General features: G+C 39.6%; 1 protein-coding gene across 1 annotated transcript in view; it reads left to right on the top strand.

Annotated features, from left to right (window-relative positions):
- The first annotated feature begins 13,687 nt into the window (after positions 1-13,687).
- Positions 13,688-27,511, top strand: part of SCAF8 (SR-related CTD associated factor 8) — a 79,336-nt gene continuing 65,512 nt past the window's right edge. The window contains 7 exon segments of the mRNA XM_082855881.1: positions 13,688-14,095; positions 14,098-14,238; positions 14,240-14,419; positions 14,422-14,473; positions 14,476-14,522; positions 20,189-20,197; positions 20,200-20,253. Of these exon segments, the coding sequence (XP_082712007.1) occupies positions 14,021-14,095; positions 14,098-14,238; positions 14,240-14,419; positions 14,422-14,473; positions 14,476-14,522; positions 20,189-20,197; positions 20,200-20,253 (558 nt within the window). The 5' untranslated portion in view covers positions 13,688-14,020.

Genomic DNA, 27,511 nt, shown 5'->3' with positions numbered 1-27,511 from the left:
AGCCAAAAATAAACTAATTAATTAATTAAAATTAAAAAAAAGAAACCAGTAAAGTTATTAAAATAAATAATGTATCAATGAGCAAATGTAAAGATAATGCCTTATTGAGTTGAAGATTATATTTTGTCTCCAACAAATGTGTATGTGTATATGTACACACACAACACATACATACATATAATTAAGTTTAAACAATAAAGTATGTGTGTATACATACACATACACACACACTAGGAAATGCAGATATTAACATGGATGAACATCACGAGCATTATATAAATGAAAAATTGAAAGGTACATTATCCTACTTAGATGAAGTTCAAAACATTGCAAAACCAAAAATAAATTGTATAGGTATACATACATATAAAATAAATCTGTAGGAAGAAAAGCAAAGTCACAGTAAATATTCATTAATATGGTAGTTACTTGATGGGTGGACGGGAAGTGTTTGGGATTTGGGATGGGCATAAACAGGAAGTGGGTACCAGAATAAGTAGCAGGCCTGAGATGCTATCCTTAGAAAGACCTGCTTGTAAGTTTAGACCTTGGCTAGCGTCTGGGAGCTTAGATTTCATCTTGGGAGGGTTCCCACCATTGCCTGATAAGAGTGGCTTACAATATGGTTTATGCCAAACACCTGCTTTCCATCCGGAAGTCTTGAATTTTGGTACATGCCAGGCAGAGGGAGCTGCATGTGCAGTTCCCAGCGAAAACCCTTGGCACTGAGTCCCTAATGAGCTTCTCTAATAGGCAACACTTTACACATGTTGTCACGACTCATTGCTGGAAGAGCTAAACCCATCCTACTTGACTCCCCTGGGAGAGGACTCTTAGAAGCTTGCACCTGATTTCCTTGTGCCTTTTCCCTATGCTGATTTTGTTTTGTATCCATTCACTGTAACAAATCATACTGTGAATATGACCTGATTCTGAGACTATGAGTCCTCCTAGCTAATATCAAAGCTAGGTTTGGTTTTAGAAATCCCTTTCAGTGAGGGCTATACAGGTGTTCTTTCAAAAATTTTTATATCTTTCATATATTATAAATATTGCATGTATTTACCGATTAATCAAAAGGAAAAGGTGAAATGAATAGGAGTTACCCAAGTAAAGATGAGATGTGATTGTGTAGAAAGCGTTCCAGTAAAATGAAATAGCATGGCAATGTCTAGAATCAAACCACAGAATATCTCATTCAAGGAACTGAAATTATGAACAGAGGAATCAGAGGAAATGGTAAAACTGGAGAAGTAATCAGAAGTAGCCGTGGTTGTGATCTCCATGAAAAAGTCTTCCCAGTTCCTGCCGACCCCATCTTCCCTCCATGTACTGCCCCTTCTCCTCCTAATTTTCATCTATGGTGTGATGCAAACGTTGAGACGCCTTTTTTTCCCATTAGCATCCCCTTTTTTCCATTGCCGTTTATTAGAAAGACTATGAATTACCTTGGTACGTTTTTGAAAATGAATAAACTATATATGTGTGGGAATGTATACACATATGTGTATTTTTCTGGATTTTCTAGTCTTCTCTGTTGATACATAGTTGATTGATATTCCACTACCACACGACATTATCTTGAAGCTGTAGCTTTATAATAGTATTTTAGATCACATAGTAGAAGTCCTTCCAATTTTCCTTAAAATTGTCTTAGGTATTCTAAATCCTTTTCATCCTCATATATTTGGAATCAGCTTGTCTATTTCTAAGGGGGGGAAACCCTGCTTTTTAAAAAATTGCACTGAACATTTAAAACATTTTGAGAAAAACTGACATCTTAACAATATTGCCTTCACGCCATGAATGAGGTTATCATTCTTGCTTGGATTATAATTCAGTAATATTTTATTTTGTTCAAATTGTTTCTGCTTTGGCACTGGGAGCTCTTTCAGTTGGTTCCTGTGTTGCTTTGATACACACCATCATTGTGTGTGTGTGCCTATAGTTCTTCCCAGGTGTTCAGTGAGGATTTCTCCACTCCGGCTGATGAGAACTCAGTATCTCCTAGTTCTGGGAATTGTTCAGCTTTGGGCTCCCAAGTGCTTTTCTTTGCCTGACCTCGTAGAATTTTCTCTAGGCATGTGCTGCTTTGTAGTCAGCCAGAACTCAAGGTGACCTCTATGATGATTTCTGGAGCCCTTTCTTTAAGATAGATATATTTAAAAATTATTTATTTAGCTGCGCCGGGTCTTAGTTGCCACGTGCAGGATCTTCATTGCAGCATGCAGGATCTAGTTACCTGACCAGGAATCGAACCCAGACCCCCTGCACTGGGAGCTTGGAGTCTTAGTCACTGGACCACCGGGGAAGTCCCTGGAGCCCTTTCTCCACATAGCTCTCTCCGCTCTAGCATCCTGTCCTCCAAACTCCAGCCACCTGTCCAAAATCTGATCTCTGTCTCCTCAACTCAGTAAGACTCTCATGCTCTGTTTGGGTTCCTCCTCCCCACCTGTGGTCCAGAAAGAGCCACCAAGAAGAAAGTAGACGTGTTGCTGGGATACCGTTTTTATTATCCTTCTCTGTCTAGTGTCCAATGTCTGAAAACAATTGTTGCTTATGTTTTGTACATTCTCTAGTTTGTTACTATAAAAGGCCAAGTGCAGTACCAGTATTCCATCATAGGAGGAAGCACAACGCCCTCTACTAGGGTTGGCCAAAATGTTCGCTCAGGTTTGTCCATAAGATCGTACAGAAAACCCAAACGAAATTTTTGGCCAGCCCAATATTTTGGTTGCTATTTTACTTGGTAAATGTTTCTGTAATCGATTACAGTTACTAATAACTTCCATGTATGGGCATATAGAAATGCAATTGTCAGGGATTCCCTGGCGGCCCAGTGGTTAGGACTCTGCACTCTCACTGCTGAAGGCCTGGATTCAGTCCCTGATCGGGGAACAAAAATCCCACCAGCTGTGTGGGGAGGCCAAAATAAAAAAAAGAAATGCAATTTTCTTAAACTATTAATAATTCTATAACTTGTCTGTAGATGTTTTTAAAGCTTTATATTCAGATAGTTGTGTTAAAATAATATTTTGTGTGTTTTTCTTTTCAGTTCTTAGAATTTTTATTTCTCTGTCTTGCTGCATTGGTTTGGATTTCTGGGATAATGTAGAATACAACTGGTAATAATGGACATCCATTCTTATTCCCGGTTTTAAAAGGAATGTTTGATATTAGCTGTAGCTATTTTTTTAAGATCCTGATTAAAATACAAGTTAAGGAAGCTGTCTTTTACAATTCCTTTGTGGTTTGTTTTGCGGTATGCTGGAAGAATGTCCCCTCCCCCCAAGTTATATTTACTTCCTAATCTCTGGACCCTGTGAATATCACATTACACAGCAAGAGTGAAAATTAATTTATATGGCAAATGATGTGATTAAGTTAAGGATCTTGAGAGGACTTTATCTTGAATTATCAGGGTTGGCCCTAAATGCAATCATATGTACCCTTAGAAGAGAGAGGCAGAGAGAGATTTTATACAAACAGACACAGAGGAGACGTCCAGGTGTGGATAGAGGCAGAGATCAGAGTGATGTCACCATCGGTCAGAAAACATCATACAGAGTGAAGTAAGTCAGAAAGAGAAAAACAAATACCGTATGCTAATGCATATATAGGGAATCTTAAAAAAGAAAAAATGGTCATGAAGTACTTAGGGGCAGGATGGGAATAAAGATGTAGACCTACTAGAGAATGGACTTGAGGACACGGGGAGGGAGAAGGGTAAGCTGGGACAAAGTGAGAGAGTAGCATTGACATATATACACTACCAAATGTAAAACTGATAGCTAGTGGGAAGCAGCCGCAGAGCACAGGGAGATCAGCTCGGTGCTTTGTGACCACCTAGAGGGGTGGGATAGGGAGGGTGGGAGGGAGGGAGGCCCAAGAGGGAAGAGATATGGGGACATATGTATATGTATAACTGATTCACTTTGTTATAAAGCAGAAACTAACACACCATTGTAAAGCAATTATACTCCGATAAAGATGTTAAAAAAACACAAAAAAACATTAGGAGAAACTGTGAGAGGCAAGAACTGACTCTCCCCTAGAGCCTCTGAGGGGAGCCTGACCCTGCTCACATTTAGATTTCTTATTTCTAGCCTTCAGAACTGTGAGAGAATTATTGCTTTAAGCCACCACATTCATGGTAATTTGTTATGGCAGCCATTGGAATCTAATATTGTATTTATTTAGTTGTGATATTGAATCACATCAAATGCATTTGTTTTGCATCCACTGAAACAGTCATATACTTTTTCTCTTTTAATCTCTCTCTTTTTTTTTTACTCTTCGTTGCAGTGCACGGGCTTCTCCTTGTGGTGGCTTCTCTTGTTGCGGAGCACAGGCTCTAGGAGCGTGGGCTTCAGTAGTTGCAGTGTGTGGGCTCAGTAGTTGTGCTGCATGGGCTTAGTTGCTTTGTGGCATGTGGGATCTTCCTGGAGCAGGGATGGAACCCGTGTCCCCTGCATTGGCAGGCGGATTCTTAACCACTGTGCCGCCAGGGAAGTCCCTCTTTTAATCTCTTAAAATGTGAATTACATTAATGAATTTTTCTAATGTTAAACCAACCCTATATTCCTGTGATAAATCTAACTGGTTTATGATGTATATATGTATGAATGTATGTTTCATCTGTCTTTTCTGCTGATTCTCATTTATGGTATATAATCTTCAAATGTTGTCTCTAGAGCCTCCAGCTAGAAGAAATGCAGCCCTGCTGACACCTTGATTTCAGCACAGTGAGACCCACTGTGAACTCCTGACCTCCAGAACTGTAAGACAATAAATTTGTGTTGTTTTAAGCCACCAACTTTGTGGTCACTTGTCACAGCAGCAATGGGAAACAAATACACTCATTTCCCTTAAGGATTCATTTGCAGGATTTCCTTAAGGCCTTAAAGGAAGGACCAGTATTTCAGAGAGGACGTGTATTTCCTTCTCCTAGCTGTCTAGGGCAGGGGTCCCTAACCCCGGGGCCATGGACCAGTAGCTGTCCCGAGGCCTGTTAGGAACAGGGCCTCACAGCAGGAGGGGAGCAGCGGTGGGCAGGCCAGCGAAGCTTCATCTGCCGCTCCCCCTCGCTCGCACCACTGCCTGAGCGAGCCCTGCACCCTCTCAGCACCCCACCCCTGCTCCATCTGTGGAAAATTGTCTCTCACAAAACCAGTCCCTGATGCCAAAAAGGTTGGGGACCGCTGATCTAGGGGCACTACTAGCCCGGGAACTCTTTGAACTACATTAAGGGCTAGAGGTAACATGATTTTGAGCTGCAAATCCGTGTAAAGGCTAGGCTGTGTTATACTTTTCGCTCTTCCCCTCTCTTCTTGTTCTGTTAGACAAGGAAAATTTTCTCAGAGTCTCCTGGGTGGAGAGAGATGTGAGTTTACTTCTGTTTCACCCTAATCCTGGGTTGTAACCCTTTGCAGGTCTAGCCCAGTGTAAAGAGACCCTCCTGTTAGACTTTCCAACTTGGGGGCTCCCAGGCTTTGATTTCTGCCCCTTTTACCCCAGAAGGCTGTCAAAACCCAAAGTTCAAGTTTGTCTGGGATGGAAAATGCACCCAAGGCAGAAGCAATTTCGGGGTCTCTCTGGTTCTCACTTTCTTTTAAGTTTTGCCCTGTTTTCAGCGCTTTCGAGGCTTTTCATATTTTTCTTTCTTTTAGCCAGCATTTGTTGTGGTTTTCAGTAATGGGACTGATCTGAATAACCTAGCCCAACATATTCCCAGGCACCTATTAAAAATTTTGTCCTCGAATCTGTCAGTTCTACCATCTAAACTTTTGGATGATCTGATTTTGCTGTCTTGTGTTTCTGCTGGCTCCCACTCACGATGCTTTGTTTTCCTGTTCATTTATTTGTTTGTTTAATTATAATCTCATTTTCAATAGACCTTTATTTGTCAAACTTCTTTGAAGGTTAGGTTGAAGTCACTTACCCCCAGAAAAAAATTGCAGTTGTATTTTCAGTTGCCTGGAGGCATGCCAACCCAGTACCAATTAAAAATAATTCCTTTGCTTGAGGTTTTCTACATCACCCGGGTATTATGAAGTGGACCACAAACATGCATGAGGTCTGACTTGTGGTTACACATTCTTGTGGGAATTTCTTCCCTCTCTTTACTCAGTTCTGATGTTGATACAGGAATTTCTGTGCCGCTCCCTCCTCCCTCATCCGCCAACACCTTTTGTTTTTGTTTTATTCTTCCCTTTACACTTTAACCACTTTGCTGATGGTTCCCTTTTGACACTTAGCTTTGTACAAGGTTCTTTTATAAGACTAAGAGAGTAGATCTTAAAAGTTCCCATCACAAGAAAAAACAAAATTTTGTAACTACGTATGGTGATAGTGTTAACTAGACTTATGGTGGTGCTCATTTTGCAATATATACAAATATCGAATCATTATCTTGTACACCTAAAACTAATATAGTGTTATTTGTTTAATTATTTAAATTAAAAAGACTCCATAACTTGGCCATCTCATGTCCTATGTACATATCAAAATCAAAGCTTAGTGACACCAGGGATTGGCAGTGTTCTGCCATTACAGTGCTTCCTTATTTCTCTAGATTTCTGCCTCTACTTTTTTTGGCTTCTAAGACTGCTTTTACTCTTTATCAACCTAGCAATACATTTAAAAAGAAAATTTAAATATTTTAATGAGTATTGGTAGTTGCTGTGCAATGGAGGTGTTTAGGAATCTGCTCTGTCATTCTGTCAGAAATTCATCATTTTAAAGTGTCAACAGTCTGCTGGAATTTAAGGGACTAAGGCTATAGTTCCTAAAGTAGGCACCATGGTGTCCTGACCTCCAGAAGTCCTCCCTGACCCGGAGGATAAGATTAGATTCCATTTCACCACCATTTTATGCCTTGAATGTGAATTCTTTCTGCCTTCATACTCAATTCTCTTTTATAACTCTTCTTGATTACTAACCCATTCCTCTCTACAAACAGTTTATGTGAAGTAAGTCAAAATAACATGACAGGCATATGATCGTTAAGAACTTTTTGAACTTTACATAGCTCTCTTATCTCTTCTTATTAGAAGCAGAACAAAACAATAAAACAAAATCTTAACCCAGGGCTTCTCAGACAAAGATGGGCATTACATAGTAATAAGAGGGTCAATCCAACAAGAGAATACAACATTTGTAAATATTTATGCACCCAACATAGGAGCAGCTAAATATATAAGGCAAAAATTAACAGACTTAAGGGAGAAATAGGCAGTAGTACAATAATAGTAGGGCATTTTAATACTTCACTTACATCAGTGGATAGATCATCCAGACAGAAAATCAATAAGGAAACGTCAGCCTTAAATGACATGTTGTACCAGATGGACTTAACAGATATATACAGAATATCCCCTCCAAAAGCAAAAGAATACACGTTCTTCTGGAGTGCACGTGGGACATTTTCCAGGATAGATCTTATGTTAGGCCACAAGACAAGTCTTAATAAATTTAAGAGGATTGAAATCATCTCAGGCATCTTTTCCAACCACAGTGGTGTGAAACCAGAAATTAATTATACAAAGAAAACCAGAAAATTCACAGGTATGTGGAGATTAAACAACATGCTACTGAACAACCAATGGGTCACTATGTTGTATGCCTAAAACTTATATAATATTGTACATCAACTATACCTCAATTTTAAAAATATATAAAAAAAGAATGCTCAAAAAATAAAATAAAAAGAGGGAAATCCTGCCATTTGCAACAACATGGATGAACTTGGGGGACACTATTATAAGTTAAATAAGCCAGACACAGAAAGACAAATATTGCATAATCTTACTTATCTGTGGAATTTTTTTCTGAAAAAGGTTAAACTCATAGTAACAGAGAGTAGAATCTTTGTTACCAGAAGCTGGGGGTCAGGGGAGAGGGGAGATATTGATCAAAGGGTACGAACTTTTAGTTATAAGATGAATAAGTTCTAGAGACAGCATGATGACTATGGTTAATAATAATGTAATATATACTTGAAATTTGCTAAGAGAGTAGATCTCAAGTGTTTTCATTTCCCCAAAAAAGGTGGTAACTATGGAAAGCGATGGATATATTAATTAGCTTGATTGTGGTATGCATTTCACAATATACATCTAAACATCACCTTGTACATCTTAAATGTATATAATTTTTATTTTTCAATCATATCTCAAGCTGGGATGCAGGGAAGACCCTATCTCCAAATACAGTCACATTCTGAAGTACTGAGGGTTAGGACTTCCACATATGAATTTTGGGAGACACAATTCAGACTATAAAAACACCCAAAACTGATTTTTAAAAAGTGCCTTGAAACCTTCTGACTTAGATTAAAATCTATACAAATTAACATATAAGGAATAAACTCAAATCTTCAGAAAGCCATGATTTTGCTAGTCTTATTATAGGCTTCAGATTGAGCCAAAAGATATTAGCATAAAAACAAAATAGGTATCAGAGAGATATTTGCAGTGTTTATTCAATATGGTGCAGGAAAAAGGAGCACTGAAGCTTGGGTATATGTCAGGGGGAAGGATATAAAAGTTCTAGTCACTATAAGTTTCTTTATACAATTTAATAATTCAAAGCAACTGTCAGATTATTAGTTTCCCAGCTACCTTGGTGTAGAAGACTTTGCCTTGAATAGTAGACATGAGGATTCCAGTCACTTGAATGAGATATATTATATAGTAAATCAATAAACTTGGATTCTGGGGGGCATATGTCAGTATCTTGTGTTTGGTTATTATTGGTTTGTCCATGAGGCTCTGATCTACTCTGGATGAATTAAATTGAGTTACTAATCCATCAACATATGAGGAATACAGTGGTCACAATGTATTGTCAAAATGTGAGGCCTTATTTGGACAGCCTTGTTGATGCCACTTAGCACAGTGCCCTCAATTTATAACAGCTGTTTGTAGCAGAAAGGTAGACAGAGTTTAGGGATATAAGAAAATGCCTTTTGGGTGATATGACCTCTTTCATCATACCCTGAGTCTTCTCTCATTGTACTGCAACAAAATAATTTGGTCTCCTTTTCAATGATCTGAGATGAATGAAAATTCCTATAGTCAGAAAGTTCTTCTGTCATTTCACAATAGCTGCATAAAACTTTAAGGCAGGCGAAACAGCTCGTTCTCGCCAGCAACTTGAAGTCATGTCCATTTGGAAAGTCTGGGGAACAACTGAAGGTTGTGTCTGTGGGTTGGGCATATACTTTGGGTCAGGAGTGTGTGTGTGTGTGTGTGTGTGTGTGTGTAAGTAGTAAGGAAAGATTCATTGTGAAGGAGAAAGACACGAATCTGTTGGTTTACTCATTGAGGGGCAAAGGTTAAGCTTAAATCAATATTCAAACTACAAAACCTGGAAATTTAGAGATTTTTTTTTAAATCTTTGACCACTACTACTGATAACATGTGCTGTTTTACCTTTAGCTATTTGAAGATCCACTTCTTTAACAGAAAACAAAACACATCTGCCAAACTCAAAATTCCTACTTAATTTAAGTGAAGCTGGTGGAAGTAAAATATTTACTTTGTACCTTTAACATCTTATGATTCTCTCAGGAAATATACCTGGTTTCACTATCAAGTTTGGTGAGTTATACTGTGCTCATTTAAAATAATAAGATTGGGAATTCCCTGGCGCTCCAGTGGTTATGACTTGGTGCTTTCACTGCCATGGGCTTGGGTTCAATCTCTGGTTGGGGAACTAAGATCCCACAAGCCACATGGTGGGGTCAAAAAGAATAAAATAAAATAAAATAATAAGATACAAAATTACCAAATTATTGAAATGGGGCAAAAATATTTTTTTAAAAAACCCTCGCGATCCCAGCACCCTAATAGAATTATCTTTATTTTTTATATCATTTTTCAATCTTTGCATATATACTCTTAAAACTAAAATATCAATACATTAAGTTTGTTTTGTATTTTTTTGTATTTAATAGGCTAACATATGCATTTTCCCTTTCCTGTATTTCTAGTCTTATTCTAACCATTAAAAATATTTTAAAAATTGTGATTAAGCAAACATAACATAATATTTACCATTTAACTATTTTTAAGTGTACAGTTCTGTGACACTAAGTACTTTCATACTCTTGTGCAACCACCATCCCCATTCATTTCCAGAACTTTTTCATCTTCCCAAAATGAACTCTATGCCCATTAAACACTAACTCTCCATTTCCACTCTCCCCTGGCAACCCCCATTCTACTTTCTGTCTTTATGAACTTGACTATTCTAGGTCCCCCATATAAGTGGAATCATACAATATTTGTCTTTTTGTGACTGGCTTATTTCACGTAGTATAATATCTTCAAGTTTCATCCATGTTGTAGCAGATGTCAGAATTTCCTTCCATTTTAAGGCTGAATAATATTCCATTGTATGCATATACCCCATTCTGTTTTGTTTGTCCATTTATCTGTCAATGGACACTTGGGTTGCTGCCACTTTTCTTTTTTTTTTGCAATACTCGGGCCTCTCACTGTCGTGGCCTCTCCCATTGCGGAGCAGAGGCTCCGGACACGCAGGCTCAGCGGCCATGGCTCACGGGCCCAGCCGCTCCGTGGCATGTGGGATCCTCCCGGACCGGGGCATGAACCCGTGTCCCCTGCATTGGCAGGCGGACTCTCAACCACTGCGCCACCAGGGAAGCCCTGCTGCCACTTTTTAGTTATTGTGAAAGCGCCACTATGAACATGGGTACACAGATATCTGCTCAAGTCCCTGTTTTCCTTTCTTTTGGGTGAATCCAGAGGTGGAATAGCTGAATCATATGCTAATTCTATTTGATTTTTGAAGAACCATTGTATTGTTTCCCACTGTCTAATCATTTTAATTGGCTATATAATATTCCATTTTGTTTCTGTGTCCTAATTTACTAAACCATTCCCGAAGTGTTTCCTGAGGAATCTCAAGTTTTCATTTTTTTCATTGGATGGAAATTAGTTCTGGTTTAGATAGTGCTCCAGGTTTTCTGCCCTTGTTTAAAAATAACTCATATACATATATAGAGACTTCTGATGGCTGATAATTGTTTTTTCCTTACTGCCACCTCACAATGACTCCCCTTATCCAGGACGTGCCCTATCGATGGGACTAAGTCCTCTCTAGCTAGACTTCTGCTTTCCAATGTGGTGGCCACTAGCATATATTTAAACTTGAGCCAATTAGAGTGAAATAAAATTAAAAACTTATTTTCTCAGTTGCGCATGCCATATTTCACATGCATGATAGTCGCACGGAGCTAGCGCCACTGAATTGGGCGTCACGGATATAGAACATGTCCACCATCTCAGAAAGCTCTATGGCGAGTGCTGCTTCAGACTGTTTTTGACTCTGACCACTTGGTTACGGCTGAATTAGAGCCTATGAGTTACTTCCCAAAATGATTAAGTCCTAGGGGAAAGGCCAATGATAACTGCACTTGGAAGAGAATGCCATAAACTCTGGAATGTGAGTTTCATAATTCACAATTGGGAATATTGCTTCCAGTGGCTGGGCTACTCCTGCCCGCTATTTCCCACATTAATCTTCTTCAGAAAATGAATTATTGGTCTTAAGTTTCTCGGTGATGATCACCTAATCCAAGCTGGGTCAATCCAGTTCCTTACTTTCCTCTTAAGGAATTTGGAACTGGGAAGGAGCGGCTATCAGTCAGGTCCTCTAGATGTTTAGAACTATAAAACCAGGAGCGACAGTCATATCCCACTAAGTAAAACAGAGAGTGGATAAAGCAACAGAAGGAAAACTCAAGCTGGTAAGCAGATAAGGCTGCTTTAGGCTTTCTAAATTCTGGTTTGGGTGCCTTCCTTAGGCCCATCTGCATTCCTGACTTTGGAGAAAAATCTGCATCCTAATGGTGAATTCTTTAATGCTTAAGCTAGCTCGAATTGGTTTGTTACCTGGGAATCAGAATCCTAATATACATACATACATAAACTACAGACATGGGCATTGACATGTTCACAACGTAGAGGTGTGTGTAGTTGTGCACAAACTTTGCATTTACTCTTTGCACTGGGCCTCCAGACTCCCCTTTACCCTCCTCTAACGTTTCTCTACTTTTCCTCTTGCTTTACTTCCTTCTCACTAAAAGAGTGTGCTTAGGTTGTCCTCTGCCTATTTTATTTTTCTTTTCCGTCCCTTGGTCAAAATACGCCTTCTGCAATCCTTCTGGCTATGGAAGCTATATGAAATCAAGTCCTGTAATATGTTAACAGTGGATTTAATTCTTTTTTTTTAAAATATAATTCTTTAGCTTGTATTGCATCTTAATCTCTCAGGCCTAAGTAATTCGGTCAACATTCATTCATGAATGACTGAATAAATAATCCCTCATAGGCCAGAGCGGCAAATGTTGAGTGGTAAAAATCTGGCATGAGCAGAACTGAGTGGGTACTTCCGCAAGTCACAGCATGCTACTGTAGATGAACTGATTAGGAGAAACCTCTGGCAGGAGGAAAGAACGAGAGCAACAGCACCCCAGAAGGCAGAGGCACACAAGTGTCCTAGGTAGGAAAGCACTCAGTGTTGTCAAGGAACAAAGGAGACCACTGTGACCAGAGTAAAGAGGACAGGGGAAGTAGTGTGAGCTGAGATAGGTAGGACCTTCAGGCCATAATAAGAGGTTAAGATAATATCTGAAGTGCAGTGGGAAAGTCTTAAAAAGATTTAAACAAGTGAGTGACCTGATCTGATTTGTGTATTAAAAAATTCCCCTCTGGCTAGAGTCTGGAGGATGAATGACAGGGACCAGTTAGTTAGGAGGCTACTGCAATTGTTGGCAAGAGATCACAATGGCTTGGCCTATGAACTTTGTGACACATTCGAGATTTTGAAAGTGGACATATAAGCTCTTATGAAAAAGTTATCCGTTTTACCTTCTAAGTAGCCAGCCACCGTATTAAAGCTGTCAATGAAGTAGGCTCTAAAAAGCAGACCCTAAAATGTCAAGAGGCGCCTGCCTTCCCCAGTTTCACACGGTTCTGGGCTCAGCTCTTACATTAGTACCTTGATTCCAACAATCCTCTAGAGAAAAATTCTGCCGTCATCTTTCCCCCCTTTCCTTTGAGTGAACTTCGGAGAAGTGATTGCTGAAAAATGACTCCCAGTAAGACGACAGTGGTGTTTGGGGTTCAGTGATACACCCCTAACTTTTAATTTAAATGCTCGCTTTGAATTTGGTATCGGTTATCTTACATTGCACGACGTGAGAGAGAAGGCGTTTTGCTAGCAGCATCTATTTCATCTAGGAAAACGGTATTCACCCTCTGCCTCTAAACCTAGGGCAAAATTCCTTTAGAATAATTCATTTTTCATAAAAGATGGGTTCTTTCGCCTATGGAAATCTTGTGCGTTCTGGGCACGGCTTCCCGCTGTACAGACAAATGCACTCATTGTCTAGACCACGCCGGTCCCCCCCGGATTTTATGCAGCGTGCATTTCCTGCAGCGAGCTGCTTGCTCGCTGCAGGCGTGCTTCCCTCGTCCCCCTGCCCCCGCCCGGATCCAAAGCTTTTGTTTCTAACGTTTTCTCCCGACGCTATTAAAATGCTTGGGCACATCGTTACCAAATAAGTGGCTGACTAGGAGCTTTTCCGGCTGTTAACCTTTAGGCCAACGTCCAGTAAAGTTCTGAAAAGCAACTAAACCTCGTGTAAAGGGGCCAAGCCACATGGAAACAACGGAAACGTATATATTGCCTAAACTTGCCGGAGGGACATTTGGGATTTTCTTAGAGCAATGCTTTGCAGTGGCCCCAAGGGCGCTCCAAGAGGCAGCAGCACTCGCTCCCGCAGCCGCGAGGAGGTGGGGTGCGGGTGAGGGGCAGGGACCCCGGGAGCCGAGATGAGCGGGGCCTCCTGGCGGCGACGCTCTGGCCCGCGCGCGCTCGATGGTTCCGCGCGGCGGCCCGGGCCTGCGCGGTCCCGTCGCCAGGGGGCGCGCTGGCAGGCGCCGCGGATCTCCGAGCTGCGCGGCCCGACTCGTGTCCGCCATATTGGATGCCGCAGCCGCTGCTGCCAGCGCTTCCTCCTCCGTCTTCGCCGTGCGCTGCTGGTTTCTACGGCCCGAGCGGCGGGGAGGTGAAACAGGAGCCTGTCGGAGGAAGAGGAAGAAGGGGGTGGAGAGTGTAGGGGACCGGGCTAGGGGGTGGAAGCCCGAGACCGAGCGGGGCGGAGAAGAGAAGGCGCCCAGCCCCTCCCCCGCCCGCTGCCAACCAGCCCCGGCAGCGCCTCTGTTTCCCGGACCGGCGCTCCGCCCGCCCTAGCGGCCATGCCGGGGCCTCGCTGCCCCTAAGGGAACCTTTCCCCGCCGGTGCTTGCCCTTCCCCTCCTGCCCGGGGTCGCAGCGGCCCGGCCTCCCGCCGGCGCCCCCTCCTCGCAGCCGCGTTGCCGCCCCCGTCTCGCTCTCCCCACCCAGTGCAGTGGCCGCCGCCTCTTCCGCCGCCGGGCTCCGAGCCTCCGCACCGACAACATGGAGGCTGTGAAAACCTTCAATAGCGAGGTTGGTATTGTACTTTAGCCTCCCCTCCTACCCACGCTCCCCCCAACCCGGAACGAGGCCACTGCGGGAGGGTGGGCACTGGCCCGCAGTGCTTTTCAGGGTGGGGCGAGTGGCGGCCTAGCTGTGGCCGTGGGGGAGGGGTGTTTCTCTGCCCCGGCGCCCCTCCCCCGATTCCGTGGGCGGAGGGCTGGAAGAGGGCCGCCCCGGGGCGGAGGGAGGTTCCGGTGTCTCCAGCAGAGTACTGAGTGGCTGCGGGGCTGGAGGGAAGGCCCGCTTGGGCCCTCCCCCGGAGGCTTACGGCAGGTCTGTCCGGGTCAGTTCCGCCGATGCCTGGCCCGCCCATCTCTTTCCTGGGCCTGTGGGATTTTAACTGGAGGCCGGGCATCACCGCCCAGACCTTTCCCGGGTCCTTAATGAGGCAGGCCGTGATCGGGGGTAGTGCAGGCAGAGCACCTACAGGGATGATAACCTGTGGTCACCTTGCAAGTAGTGTTTGTTTATAATTGAGATATTGTTGGCTAGGTAACCTGCCAACTAGGGACTTAAGCTAAGGGCATGGTTGATCGGGAGGCGAGATTATTCTGCAATTTCTCCTATTCTTACTCCCCCCCGTTCTCATCATCCGACATAAAGACAGGCAGGGTGAGTTGTGCATGCAGAGGGAAGATGCTAGAGAAGCATTTCCCACGGGCTCCTTCACGTGTCATATATAGGGCTAGATTTTTAACAAGCAGGTGTCCAGTTTTCACTGTTTAGTTGAGTTCACTAGTCTGAAGGGAGACAAGTTTTGATAAAATATTTTAAAATCTTTTAAAACTCCGGTAGGAATAGACTTTAATGCTAACATTAAACAAGCATTTAACAAGTACATATCTACACAACCAGAGTTATCCTTACCTGTATGACTTATTTAACAATATTTTAATGTGATGTTAACTAAATTTATATAAATTTTATGAACTTTTCATGTGGAAGTGCTAATACTCCATTCAGTAGTATAATAGTGATATTCTGAACAGGGCAATACTTTAAAAAGCTGTTTTACAATTTTATTTTCCAAAAGGAGAAAATTCGTTCCCTCCTCCCTCTCACCGTCCCTCTTTTCTCCCTCCCTCCCTTCCTCCCTAGAATTGACGTTTTGGAAACTTAGCAAAGAGGCTAAAAGTTAGATAATATGTGAATTAAACTCTCCATATTAGACTAGATAGCAGTGACACAGTTACATGAAAGCAAGCATTTTTTTGGGAAAGGATTTTCTTTTTCAATACTGGATTTTCTTTTTTTTTTTTTTTTTACCGCTTCTTGATACAAATTAGAGCAGTAGACTCGGGAATCTTTTCCATTTTTTTATGGATTTATAGCTGATAATTTGGGTCAGATTATAAAATTTGGTTCCACCCCACAATACTCTTGTCCTTAAAATCTGGAATAAAAAGTAAGGATACTGTATGTTCCAGTTTATTGCTAATAGTTTCATGGCTCTGCAGGGGGGGAAAACAACAGGTCTGTAGCCTTATTATTTGCTACATGTGGTGCTATAGCACTAAGAGAATGTTAGTGTTTTTTTTTTAATTATAAAAAATATCCTTTCTCTTATTTCCTTGCCATTATTTGTTTACCCTACGCCTTTTTGTTGGGTGCCTCTCCTATTTATCTTGGGGGTTCCTAATATGTACCGTCCTCCATTCCCAGCCCTCCCTGCCATGTGATAGATACAAACAAGTGGTTAGTACACTGTGGTTGGTCACTGTAAAGCGTGGTGGATTACAGGTGTTAACAGTTGGTTTTTCATTTTAGCATTGATGTTAAGGGTAAGGAGTCTAACATTGAAATGGCTGGCTTGATGCTTCAACTCTTCTCTCAGCTAATCTTCATAAGAACTTGAGTTTTGTGGTAGTATTCCCATTTTAGTTCATGTAGCACTCTCTTTTCCCTTTACGTATTTCAGAGACCTTAAAACATCCTTTAACTTCCTATTTACTAATACGCTCGCACTTCACCATATTTGAAAATGGGGTTGGCTTAAAAATTGTAGCAGTTAACAGTCATAGAATTGAGGAAGGGCAATAGATTTTGAAGGAGATTCAGAAGAATATACTTTTTTTTGGCTTTAAACTGAAAGTACATCATCCTGTTTTTTTCTGATTTCTGAATATAGTTTCTGTGAATATCTATAACACTTGCTGATGTAGTAAAAATTTGTTGTTGCAAGGAAGTATATAGTGGGAAATAGTTCAGTAATGACGTTTTTCCATTAAATCACGCTGCAAAGTGCAAAAATGAAAAAGGAATCTGAGTTACAGGATTAGGAGAAAAGGATGTTTTAGAATGTTTACTTGCAGTGAATTTGGCTTTTAAAGGCATCTATCCTTGGGCTGAGCCCAACAGAACTTTCTCTGGGAAGTTTAAAGGTATCTTTGAAGCACTGAATTGTCAAGAAGTGCCATTTGCTTGATAAGGCACCACAATTTATCTCTATATGTATAATGTTTAAAATAAGAAATGCTTAGCTTTTATAACTTGCTAATTATCAGGTTTTTCAAGATTAAAAAAAAAGACAAGCAAGCAGATCTTGGCTTGAAAACAGGAATGTGCCAGAGATTTTAAAGTTCAGAATATAGGCTTTTAATCTGCAGATAGTGGCTAAGTCTCAGTCTGAACGTGTGGGGTCTTCTGCAGGATATGTCCGAGTCATGATGGCGTGTCTGCCTCCCCGCCTCCCTCCACCCCCCCAACCCTTTTCTCAAAGGGGCTTTGTGCCTCCCTACCCCGTTTTCAAATGCACTGTCAGAAGATCCTTTACGTGGTAAATCCCTCGTACGTATCGTGAGTTAAATGAGATTGAGGCTCAAGAACTGATATTTAAGTGCTCATTGTGCTAGTTTTGTGGGAAAACTTTAATTTCCAGTTAAGCATCATCCTTGTGATAAAAGTTTGTCCCGTGACCACTAATGTCAGTTCTGAAATGATGAAAGAAAATTTGTCCAGGATGGAATATAAGATTCCCTAACGGTCAGTGCTTGACCTGAGCGGTTAATTCCAGAAGAATTATCATCATTACAAGGTATTGTAGTTACTGCTGCTCAAAGATGGTGGCATTTATTTGTTATGATGGTTTAGAGTTCTCACCGCAGTGGAAACGGTCTCATCTTTATCTGTTTAAATCTGTGGATTACGTTAGGACCACAGTTGATTACTGGAATGCAGCAATTTTATGTGAGCTACATATTTGTACTCTGTCCGTAAGACTCCTCCTGTATGGAGGTTATTGTGGTAGGGTTTTTGTTTTTGAAAACAGGGAAAAGAGAATAGCAATACAGGACCCTTTCCTTAGAAAATTATAACTTAATTGGAGAGGGCATTTTAGTAATATAGGAACTCTTAAAATAATATGTGGAAAATATAAGAATCTCTTATGCATTATAAGAATCTGTTATGCATGTATCAGGAAAACTATTGCAGTTTAATTTTTGAATTTACCTTGGTTCTTAAATTCTTTACTCATCTTTAGGATATCTAAATTCTTAGTGTCTTTTGTTCTTAGGATCCTTTGGTTAGTCCGATAGCTTACTCTTTGTTTCAGGATGTAGCCCTTTCCAGAGTCACTTTAACACCCAGTACATTTTCCTCTTCTGTGCCTTGTCTTTCACATCAATAGTGAAATCCCATCTTCATTGTATTCCATTTCCAAGTTTGTATCCGGAGTGTTCATTTGGTTAACTACAGGACTTTTAATACAGTCTTTCCACCAATATCTAGTAGTAGGCATGGTTTGGTAGAGAACAGTGGGAAAGGTAACGGGAATAATAAAAGCATGTGAAATTTGTTTTTATATTTTCCCCTTGTGGTTCAGGAAAGGGAATTTATGTGAAGTAGCTATAAAACGTTGCCTTTTTCTTTTCTTTTTCATGTATGGGGGAAGTCTGTCTCTCCTTTTTCTCTCCTGTTTTGATTTTCCAGTGGGAGTTTTAATTAGTTTTTTTTTTTTTTTTTTTTTTTTGCGGTACGCGGGCCTCTCACTGTTGTGGCCTCTCCCCTTGCGGAGCACAGGCTCCGGACGCGCAGGCTCAACGGCCATGGCTCACAGGCCTAGCTGCTCTGTGGCATGTGGGATCTTCCCGGACCGGGGCACAAACCCGTGTCCCCTGCATTGGCAGGCGGACTCTCAACCACTGGGCCACCAGGGGAAGCCCCAGTGGGAGTTTTAATTGTAACAATTAGTCTATCTTTTTTGTTTCTACCTTGTGAAAATCCCTTAAAGACGTAGCAGTCTTGGTGTTATAAAAGAAGGAAGCCTTCACTAACCCCTCCGTGCCCCCCCAGTGGTTTAGGTCAAGGTTTCTCAGCCTGGGCCCTATTGATATTTTGGGCTGGATAATTATATGTTGTGAGGAGCTGTTCTGTGCATTACAGGATGTTTAGCAGCAACCCTGGCCTCTACCCACTAGCTCCCCCATTGTGACAACCAGGAATGTCTCCAGATACTACCAAATGCCCCTTGGGGGGCAAAATCGACCATGGTTGAGAATCACTGATTTAGGTCCCCTGTTAAACTGTCTTAAAACACTGTGCTTTTCCTTCTAGTGATAACTACAATTTTAAGTAGTTAGCAGTAATCTTTCCCACCATATTATAAATTACATGAGGACAGTGACCATGTATCTTTATTGCTTTATATCCTTGGTACATAGCATAGTGCCTTAGTACGTAGTATATGCTAAATAAAGATTTCTTGAATGGATAGCTTGATGGTATAGTAGGTAGCTGAATGGCCTGGACCAAGGCAGTTAACATTTCTGGACATTTGGTTTTCTCCTCTGTGAAATAAATGATTGATTTGAGATTTTTAGGTTCCCTATTAGTTGGGAGATTCTTTGACTAAATATGAAATTAATGTTTTGGAGGACTTAGTATGTATAAGCATTATTTTGAAGGTCATTTTATGGCATTGTAGGCGTATAGGAGTTTAGATGGGAAATTTAAAATCAAAACTCTGATTTGTTTATGATTTTCACTTCTTACTAAGAGGGGATAGTGGGAAGGGGACTATTCCATTGAAAGTTCCAGTTAGATTTAATCCATCCTAAATTTTATATTGTGTAATTATGCTATTTTCAAATCCTTTTTGCTTTGTTTTTCATTTTAAAACAACATATGGTAAAAGTTGTGTTTTTAACTAATTTAAAAAATTTAGAATACAAGGATAATTGAGACTGATAATAATGATTTTGGGGACTCTGAGAGTGTTTCAGTCATTCAGGATTAAATATAAAAATTTTTTGGTAACATTGAAATTCATAAGATATATATAGTTCAGCCGTTCTACTTTAGGCTAGCATTGAGTTTGTTACAGTAATTTTGATTGGCATTTAGGGGACATCTGTATTCCCCAGTCTTCTAAATAGTCATATTTTATGATCACTTGCTCCATTTTTTTAGAAGTATAGTTGGCTTAGAATTAGTGCTGGTATTGCTGCTTGTACATGGAATTTTAGGTATTTCTTCTGGGCCAGTTTTCCTGTTATTGGACAACAACTAACTCATAATGGTTTGAGAGAATGTAATCAATCTTGACCTTGAACAGTGGCTGAGCTCCTGAGCTCTTAAGTGAGCTCATTTTATCTGGTTTTGTTTTCTCAACATCTTTCTCTACTCCTCTCTCTCAGGATTGTGCCTCTCTACTCCTGCTTGTACAGACTGCTTTTCCAGCAGCATGGACACAAGAAGCATAGTAAGATGATTATGACCCACATAAGGCAGGCCCTTTGGAAAATACTTAGGGTTAAATTGGTAGTGAAATGATGTCTTGATTATATGGGAAGTACTTGGGAAGCAGAATAAAGTTTGTCACTTAGAGTATGTTGGTAATCTGAAAGAGAACATGTAGGGAATAAGTTGAATTTTTCACAAAAAATAGGTTAAGTGAAAAAAAAGTTACTGTGCTTAGTAGTGAGTATAAATCATGTCTAAACTCCTGTGCATTTACTTGCATTCTGCTCCGTATAGTTTTTTGTATAAGAAATATTACTTATGTATATAATATGAGTAAATTGCAAATCTCTGAATTTGGTGGTAGGAAGTAAAATACATCTTATATTTTGAGGAAGTTCTTCAAACTATAAGATGACAACAGATCATTGACAGATGTTGTGTAGTAATGGAAAAACAAGACTAAATCAAATTTTTGGTTTTCTAATTATAGAGGAGCAGATTTTGTTAGCGGTACTATTATGAGAAATAAATGCTGGTGCGAAATGTTTCTGTAGCTTCTGATTCCTTGTCTGAGTTAGTTCTATCTTAAGTTTGATGGTAAACATGATGCATTTGATCTTTCTGATTCTGATTTTATGCATTTATTTCGTCTTTGTAATTCTGCTTTGCCAGTTTCTGATACACCATATTTTAAAGTCAAGGAAGGGTATGTAAATATGTTACGGTATCTACTGTAGGTCAGGAAATACGTTAGGAACTTTGACACTACTCTATTTAGTCAGAATGGGGAATATAGATTATTTGTTCATGTTTTTAAAAGACATTTGTGGCTATTAATTTAATGTATGCCAAATTTGTTTTTAAAATAATTCTGCAACTTAGTATACTTCATAAAGGCTGACTAGTATACTTTATAAAGACTTAGGATTTCATTCGTTTATTCATTTAACCAGTACTTAATGAATGCTTACCATACACCAGCCGTTTTTCTGTCTGCTGGGATACAGTTGTAAACAAGACAAGCGAAAAGCATACCCTCTTTGAGCTTATGTTCTTGTAATCCTTTCTCTTTCACCTCATCAGCTTTGTGTGCAATGACCTTGCTGCAGAGCTAGTGAGGCTGGGCAGGCGTTACTGACTCTGGGCTTGCTTCTTTGCCAGGAACTGCGTGGGATTGAGCAAGTAGACTTCTTAAACAAGAATGGGATCTTATATTTTCAACAACGGGGAAATAAGACAAGCTACCCTATTTTATTTTAAACTAAATTGTCGTATTAAATCTCCATTTGGCATTTTGGAATCATAACTGTTTTTAGAGAACACAGTTTTAAGGATGTTTTCTTTTGTGAGTGAGATATTAATTAGTCTCCGTGTGTAAACAATTAAAAAATACTTTTAAGTGGTGACCAAACCCTTATGAGTTTGGAAGGATAAATTAAGGAATATTTTTATTTTTGAAACAAACTTTCCCTTGATTTGAGTGCATGAAAAAAATTTGGTGTCTCTCTTTTTCTCTCTTCTATAAACACTAATTTTCTGAATTTGATTTAATTCCTTGGGGCTTGTGAGCGAAGGATGAAAAGTTTGGATCATGTATTTTATGATCTTGGGAACTTGGGAAATGATATAATCTTTTTAATCTGGGTCACAGTATCTGAAAGATTGACCAGTAGCCCTGAAACTAATACAAGCTGTATGTCAGCTGTATCTTAATTTTTTTAAAAAGGTTGACAGAGTCCTGGTTAATGATTTTCTTTAGTAATGTTTTTGATACTGTAAAGTTTTATGGTTAAAAAAAATGATACAGGTATTTGAATTTATTGAAATGGTAAGAAGAATGTTGAATAAGTTAAATTTTTTGCAAACCAAAACACATAGCAAATGTCTAGTTTCTAAAACAGCTGCTTGCTATGGTGAAAAAAATGTCTGGCTTGTGTAATTTTGAAGTATTTTTTATTTACCAAACATTGTTAAAAGTGAGCCACTTTATAATATATGGTGTTTTATGCACCTCTTTTCCCCAACCATTATTATGTTTCTGTGGATCTTTAGGGTTAATTTGTGAGGAAAGTAGGATAGGTGCTATCTTCATTTTACAAACAAGGGAACTGAGGCCTGCCATTGTGATCTTACCGAGGAAAAGCAGCTTTGTGTTAGAGCTGAGACCGGAAGGGCCGGCTCTCAACTCCTGGTTGAGATGTAAAGGAGAACCATCACTCGATTTTTCACAATTCTTTTTGCTGGTATAATGTCCAAATATAAATTAACTATTTTTCCCACTTTTTATACTTTATTTTTACGACTTCAGGTTTACAGAAAAGTTGCAAGAGTGATAATTTTTATGTACACTTCATCCTGATTCCCCTATCTAGTTAATTTAATCATATTTGCTTTCCTATTCTCTTTCTCTCTTGACATACACATTAATGACACATGTAAACTTTTTTTCTGAACATTTGGAGAGTAAACTGCAATTAATGCCTTTTACTTCTAAATATAACTCTCTTTTCTGAAAACAAGGACATTCTCTTATGTAACCATAGTACAGTTACCAAAATCAGGAAATTAATATTGATATAATGCAGTTGTCTGCAGACCTTCAGATTTCACTGTCTGTACCAGTAACGTCCTGAATAAAAGGAGTAAATCTAAATCCTACATCACACCTTGCATTCACTTGTCATGTCTGTCTAGTGTCCTTTAATCTGGAGCAGTTGTTACTTTGTCTTTTGTGACCTTTGATGATTGATGAGAATAGGCCAGTTATTTTTAGAATTCCCTCAATATGGATTTGTCTGCTGTTGCTTTATGATTAGTTTAAGGTTATGCTTCTTTAGCAGGAATAATCCAGAAGTAATATTTTGTCCTCAGGAAGCACATGATGTCTATTTATCCCATTAGTAGGGAGGTTAACTTTTTTCTGCAAGGTTTCTCCATTGTAAAATTACTGTTTTTCCCTTGTGGCAGATATCTTTTCTAAAAATTAATTTATTTTTGGCCACTCCATGCGGCTTGCAGAGTCTTAATTCCCCAACCAGGGATCGAACCTGTGCCCCCTGCAGTGGAAGCACGGAGTCCTAACATCAAACTTCACTCTTCTTTTTTTAGCATCCAGTTAGTTCTTGCCTGAATCAGGACTAAGATGGTTGTCAGATTTTCTAAGTCTATTGTTTGTTTATTATTGGCAGTGCATAAGAGCTTTTCCTTCTCCCTATTTATGTATTTATGCATATCGGTATGAACTCAAGGATGCTTTTCTTATTCATTGGGATGTTTTGATGTCAGGGCTCCTTCAGGCTGGCACCTGTGTCATTGTGACATGTGCTTATCAATTTTTGAGTACTTACTTTCTTGTATAATAAGATATTCCCACCCCAGCTCTGGAATCAGCCATTTCTCTGAGGAACCCTAGTTTCTTCTGGTGGTTATCTGTTAACAGATTGAGCTAGAAATTGGGTATATGTCTGAACATGCTTATATGTGTGTGTGTGTGTGTGTGTGTGTGTGTGTGTATGTATGTGTGTGTGTGTATATATATATACACACACACACACACACACACACACACACACATTTTTGTTGTTTATCCATCTGCCTATCTAAAAAGCCATGAGTTCATCCTATCTCCAATAACAGTCCAGCACTATAGGGTTCATTCTGGCCTTTCCCTTTTGCAAATCTGTAGTTCCTTTCTCTGACAGTGAGAAAACTAGTTCCCATTATCCACAATATATTTACTTACTGTTTTATCAATCCTAAAATTACTTATTGTTTTATCAGTCCTAAAATATGCAGAAAGTGGTTGCAGAATTCTAAACCATAGGTCTGAAAACAAACCTATTAACTAGAATTTAGTATTTGTTTATAGTTCATCTTTTTTAGCCTGAGGATATATAGTCAAAATGCAGTGTTCAAAGATTGCTTTGTTAGTTTTTTTCTCCCTTAATGTACTTGCTATTCTTTTGAAATATAATTTGGCTTTTTTTTCTCTGTTTGTATTCCTTTGTTTTTTCCTCCATCCGTTTTTGTAATGTTTTAGTATGTAAAATATTAAACATAAATTAACTTTAATCCTCCTTTACTTCTTATTAGTCTCAGCATTATAACCACTTATGCTCTGGTGAAAAAAAAGAGAAATGAAACAAAAAACCATTTCCTTAGTATTCTTCAAATCAAATAAACCAAAATTTAGAGGTTTAGATATGGAGAAGGTCTTAGGTGAAAAATATGTTTCTAGTAGCAGAGATTCAGTTCATAGGTGAAAGTACATATTCAAAAAACTTTCATTCTCTTTTGAATGGAAACTCCATTCACGGTTTCTGTACAGGGCCAGATGGTAAATATTAGGTTTTGTGGGCCGCTTATGTCTCTCTTGCATAATCTTGTTGGTTTCTCACAGTTCTTTTAAAATGTAAGACCATTCTTGGCTTGAGGGCCTACAAAAATAGGCCATGGGCCATACACTTATGGCCTTACTGCACTCTGAAACCTAAGAACTTGGTTAATAGCATGCTACTTGCAAATCAGAATTATAATTGAGCAGGAAGATATATTCTTTTATAGGCTTTATAAGCCTTTTTAACATCAAAAACAGAAACAAAATAACTTTAAAAGCTGCCTTAGTGAAAATATTTATTCAACATGTTTTTTGAGCACCTACCACCATGTGCAGATGTGCAGCCACTGTTCTAGGCTCTAGAGATTTAAGTGTACAAAACACACCCACACAAAAAACCTCTGTCCTCTTGGAGTTTACATTCAGTTTTTTTGTGTGGGTGTGTACTGGAAATGAACGTTTCTTGTTTTTCCACATTTAGTGACTTCTGATGGACTAAAAGTTTTTTTCGTATTAATTGCAGAGCGAGCATTCTTTCTTGAAAACTTGATAAAAAATGCAGCAAAGGGAGCAAACTTTTAAAAGCTTTGTTCATTTCTTCCTGTCTCCCAGTCATGATGCTTTCATTGTGTAGCTACACTAACTCACTAAAGGAAGAGAAGAGAAACCTCATTTATTGGGCACAGAACCCAGACCTAATTTAGTGATGAGTACACATGTATTACAGATCCTTAAAAAGCTGTTCAACAGTGTACATAACAGTAAATCAGCTAATCTTCCTTTACTGCTTTAATGAATGAATGAAAAAAATTTTTAATTAATTTGTTTATTTATTAATTATTTTTGGCTGCGTTGGTTCTTTGTTGCTGTGCTTGGGCTTTCTCTAGTTGTGGCGAGCAGGGGCTACTCTTTGTTGATTGCGATGCGCAGGCTTCTCATTTGCGGTGGCTTCTCGTTGCGGAGCATGTGCTCTAGGCGTGTGGGCTTCAGTAGTTCTGTCGCACGGGCTTAGTTGCTCTGTGGCACGTGGGATCTTCCTGGACCAGGAATCGAACCTGTGTTCCCTGCGTTGGCAGGCGGATTCTTAACCACTGCGCCACCAGGGAAGTCCAAGAATGTTTTTTAAAGTATTGCCCAAAGTTAAGGACCACTGTGAAAGTAGTTGCTTGTGTAGTTTTCTTGAAATAGGGAGAAAGTCTCCTGATAATGCTAATATGCATTTACCTAATAACAGCTTAAAAACTATGTGCAGGTTATCTATCTTTTGCCTGGCTTTGAATAAAAATCATCAAAATGAGTTTTTACCATGTTGTATGTTAGTTGCTGAAATGACTTATAGCTTTGGGTAGTTTTTCTGTAAGCATTTAATAAACCAGTTAGTGCCGCCCCCCAATGCTTTATTGAAATACGAGTGACTGCTTTTGTAAGGATTATTAACATGTTTGGCTTTGTTTTTTATACACCAAGAAAAGTGGTTTTTATTTTTATAGCAGTTCCTCTTATTGGGCAGAATTTTCCAAATTCTTGTTCCCATTTTGTCAGAGAACTCAGAACCTCTTTTAGAGGCCTCTCTCTGCTTTGGTGGCAATTACAAGAACAAGGGTTGTGACCAACTTAGCTGAAGAGGATTGATATCCCAAAGGAATAGGCCAGAGGCTGCCACATCATTCCTAGTACAAAATTTCCCAGTCACTACTTTGATTCATTTGCAAAATCAAAGGATTAGATATCTCAGGCATCTTAGAGCTGTTAACAGAGAGTCGTTCCAAATAATTCTGAGTGCTTCCTTTATTTTGCTAGTCCCTCAAGATTGTCAGACAATTTTTTCATTCTATTTTAACTATATTACAGTTTTCAAATTGCTAGAATGCAATAATAACCCGCAAAGGTTCTAATGTAATAGCAACTAGTGATTGGAAGGAATGCTGGAAAGTAGTGGCTGGTCCTTTGAGCCTTGTTATTTATGTGTATTTGCCATCTAGCAGGCATTGTATTCTGCAGAGTGGTTACCAGGTTAATCAGATACCTGTGTCCTTTTTCTCAGACAGCTCATATTTTAATAGGGGTGGGGTTGGGAATGGACTACCACAAAGGGTAAGAACGTAACGTGACATGAATACTATGATACAGAGTAGTGGTGTAGACAGTTTATAAACAGTATGTGTATACTCTTCTGTGTATATCATGTTGTACACAGTATGATGGAGGAGACATTGTGTAAGGCAAAGGCTAGAGATCATTTTCAAGGAAATGGCAGCTTTGGGTAGGGGAGGTGGTTGGGAGGACTGCTGGAGGGTTAGGCAAGGGTCTTCTGATGAAGGGTCTTTGTGTACTATGCACAAGACCGCATTTTTAATCAGAAGGGAATGGAGATTCTGAAGGGTTTTTAATAAAAGCACAAGTTTTAAATTTGTATTTTAGAATGATGATTAATATCTTTGCAGAACAGGGCAGGTCAATGAGGGGTGAGATTGAGGGAAGGAAGGTTAAATTACTATAGAGAAGATGAGCTCAACTACAGTAATAATGGGGAAGAGATGACTAGATGAATGCAAAATAAATTTAGTAATAATAGGGAGCTGGATATAAGGAAGAGGGTGGTGCCACAGGGCTTTGGCTGAGTGACGGTGTAGATAAAATGATACGGTACCAACCATTAATTGGGCAAATCAGGAGGAGCAAAGCGCTAGAGGAGGAAGATAATTTGGTGGGTTGGATGAGGGATCATTTTTCCCACCTAGAATAAAAGAGTGTGGAAGGAGGATTGAAATCACCCATATCTCAACCACCCAAAGACAGTGTAACTAGTTTGTTGAATACAGTTGTAGTTTTGAGCATCTTGAAGATTTGGTGTCTATGGGACATCAAGGTGGAGATGACCAGCTGGATATAGGTCAAGCACTTAGAGAATAGGCTAGAGATGGAGATTAGGGGGAGATGA

Source organism: Leucopleurus acutus (genome assembly GCF_964270905.1).
Source record: "Leucopleurus acutus genome assembly, chromosome: 15".
NCBI classification, from domain to species: domain Eukaryota; kingdom Metazoa; phylum Chordata; class Mammalia; order Artiodactyla; family Delphinidae; genus Leucopleurus; species Leucopleurus acutus.
Note: the sequence above shows the minus strand (reverse complement) of the source record. Positions and strands in the feature narration are given on the sequence as shown.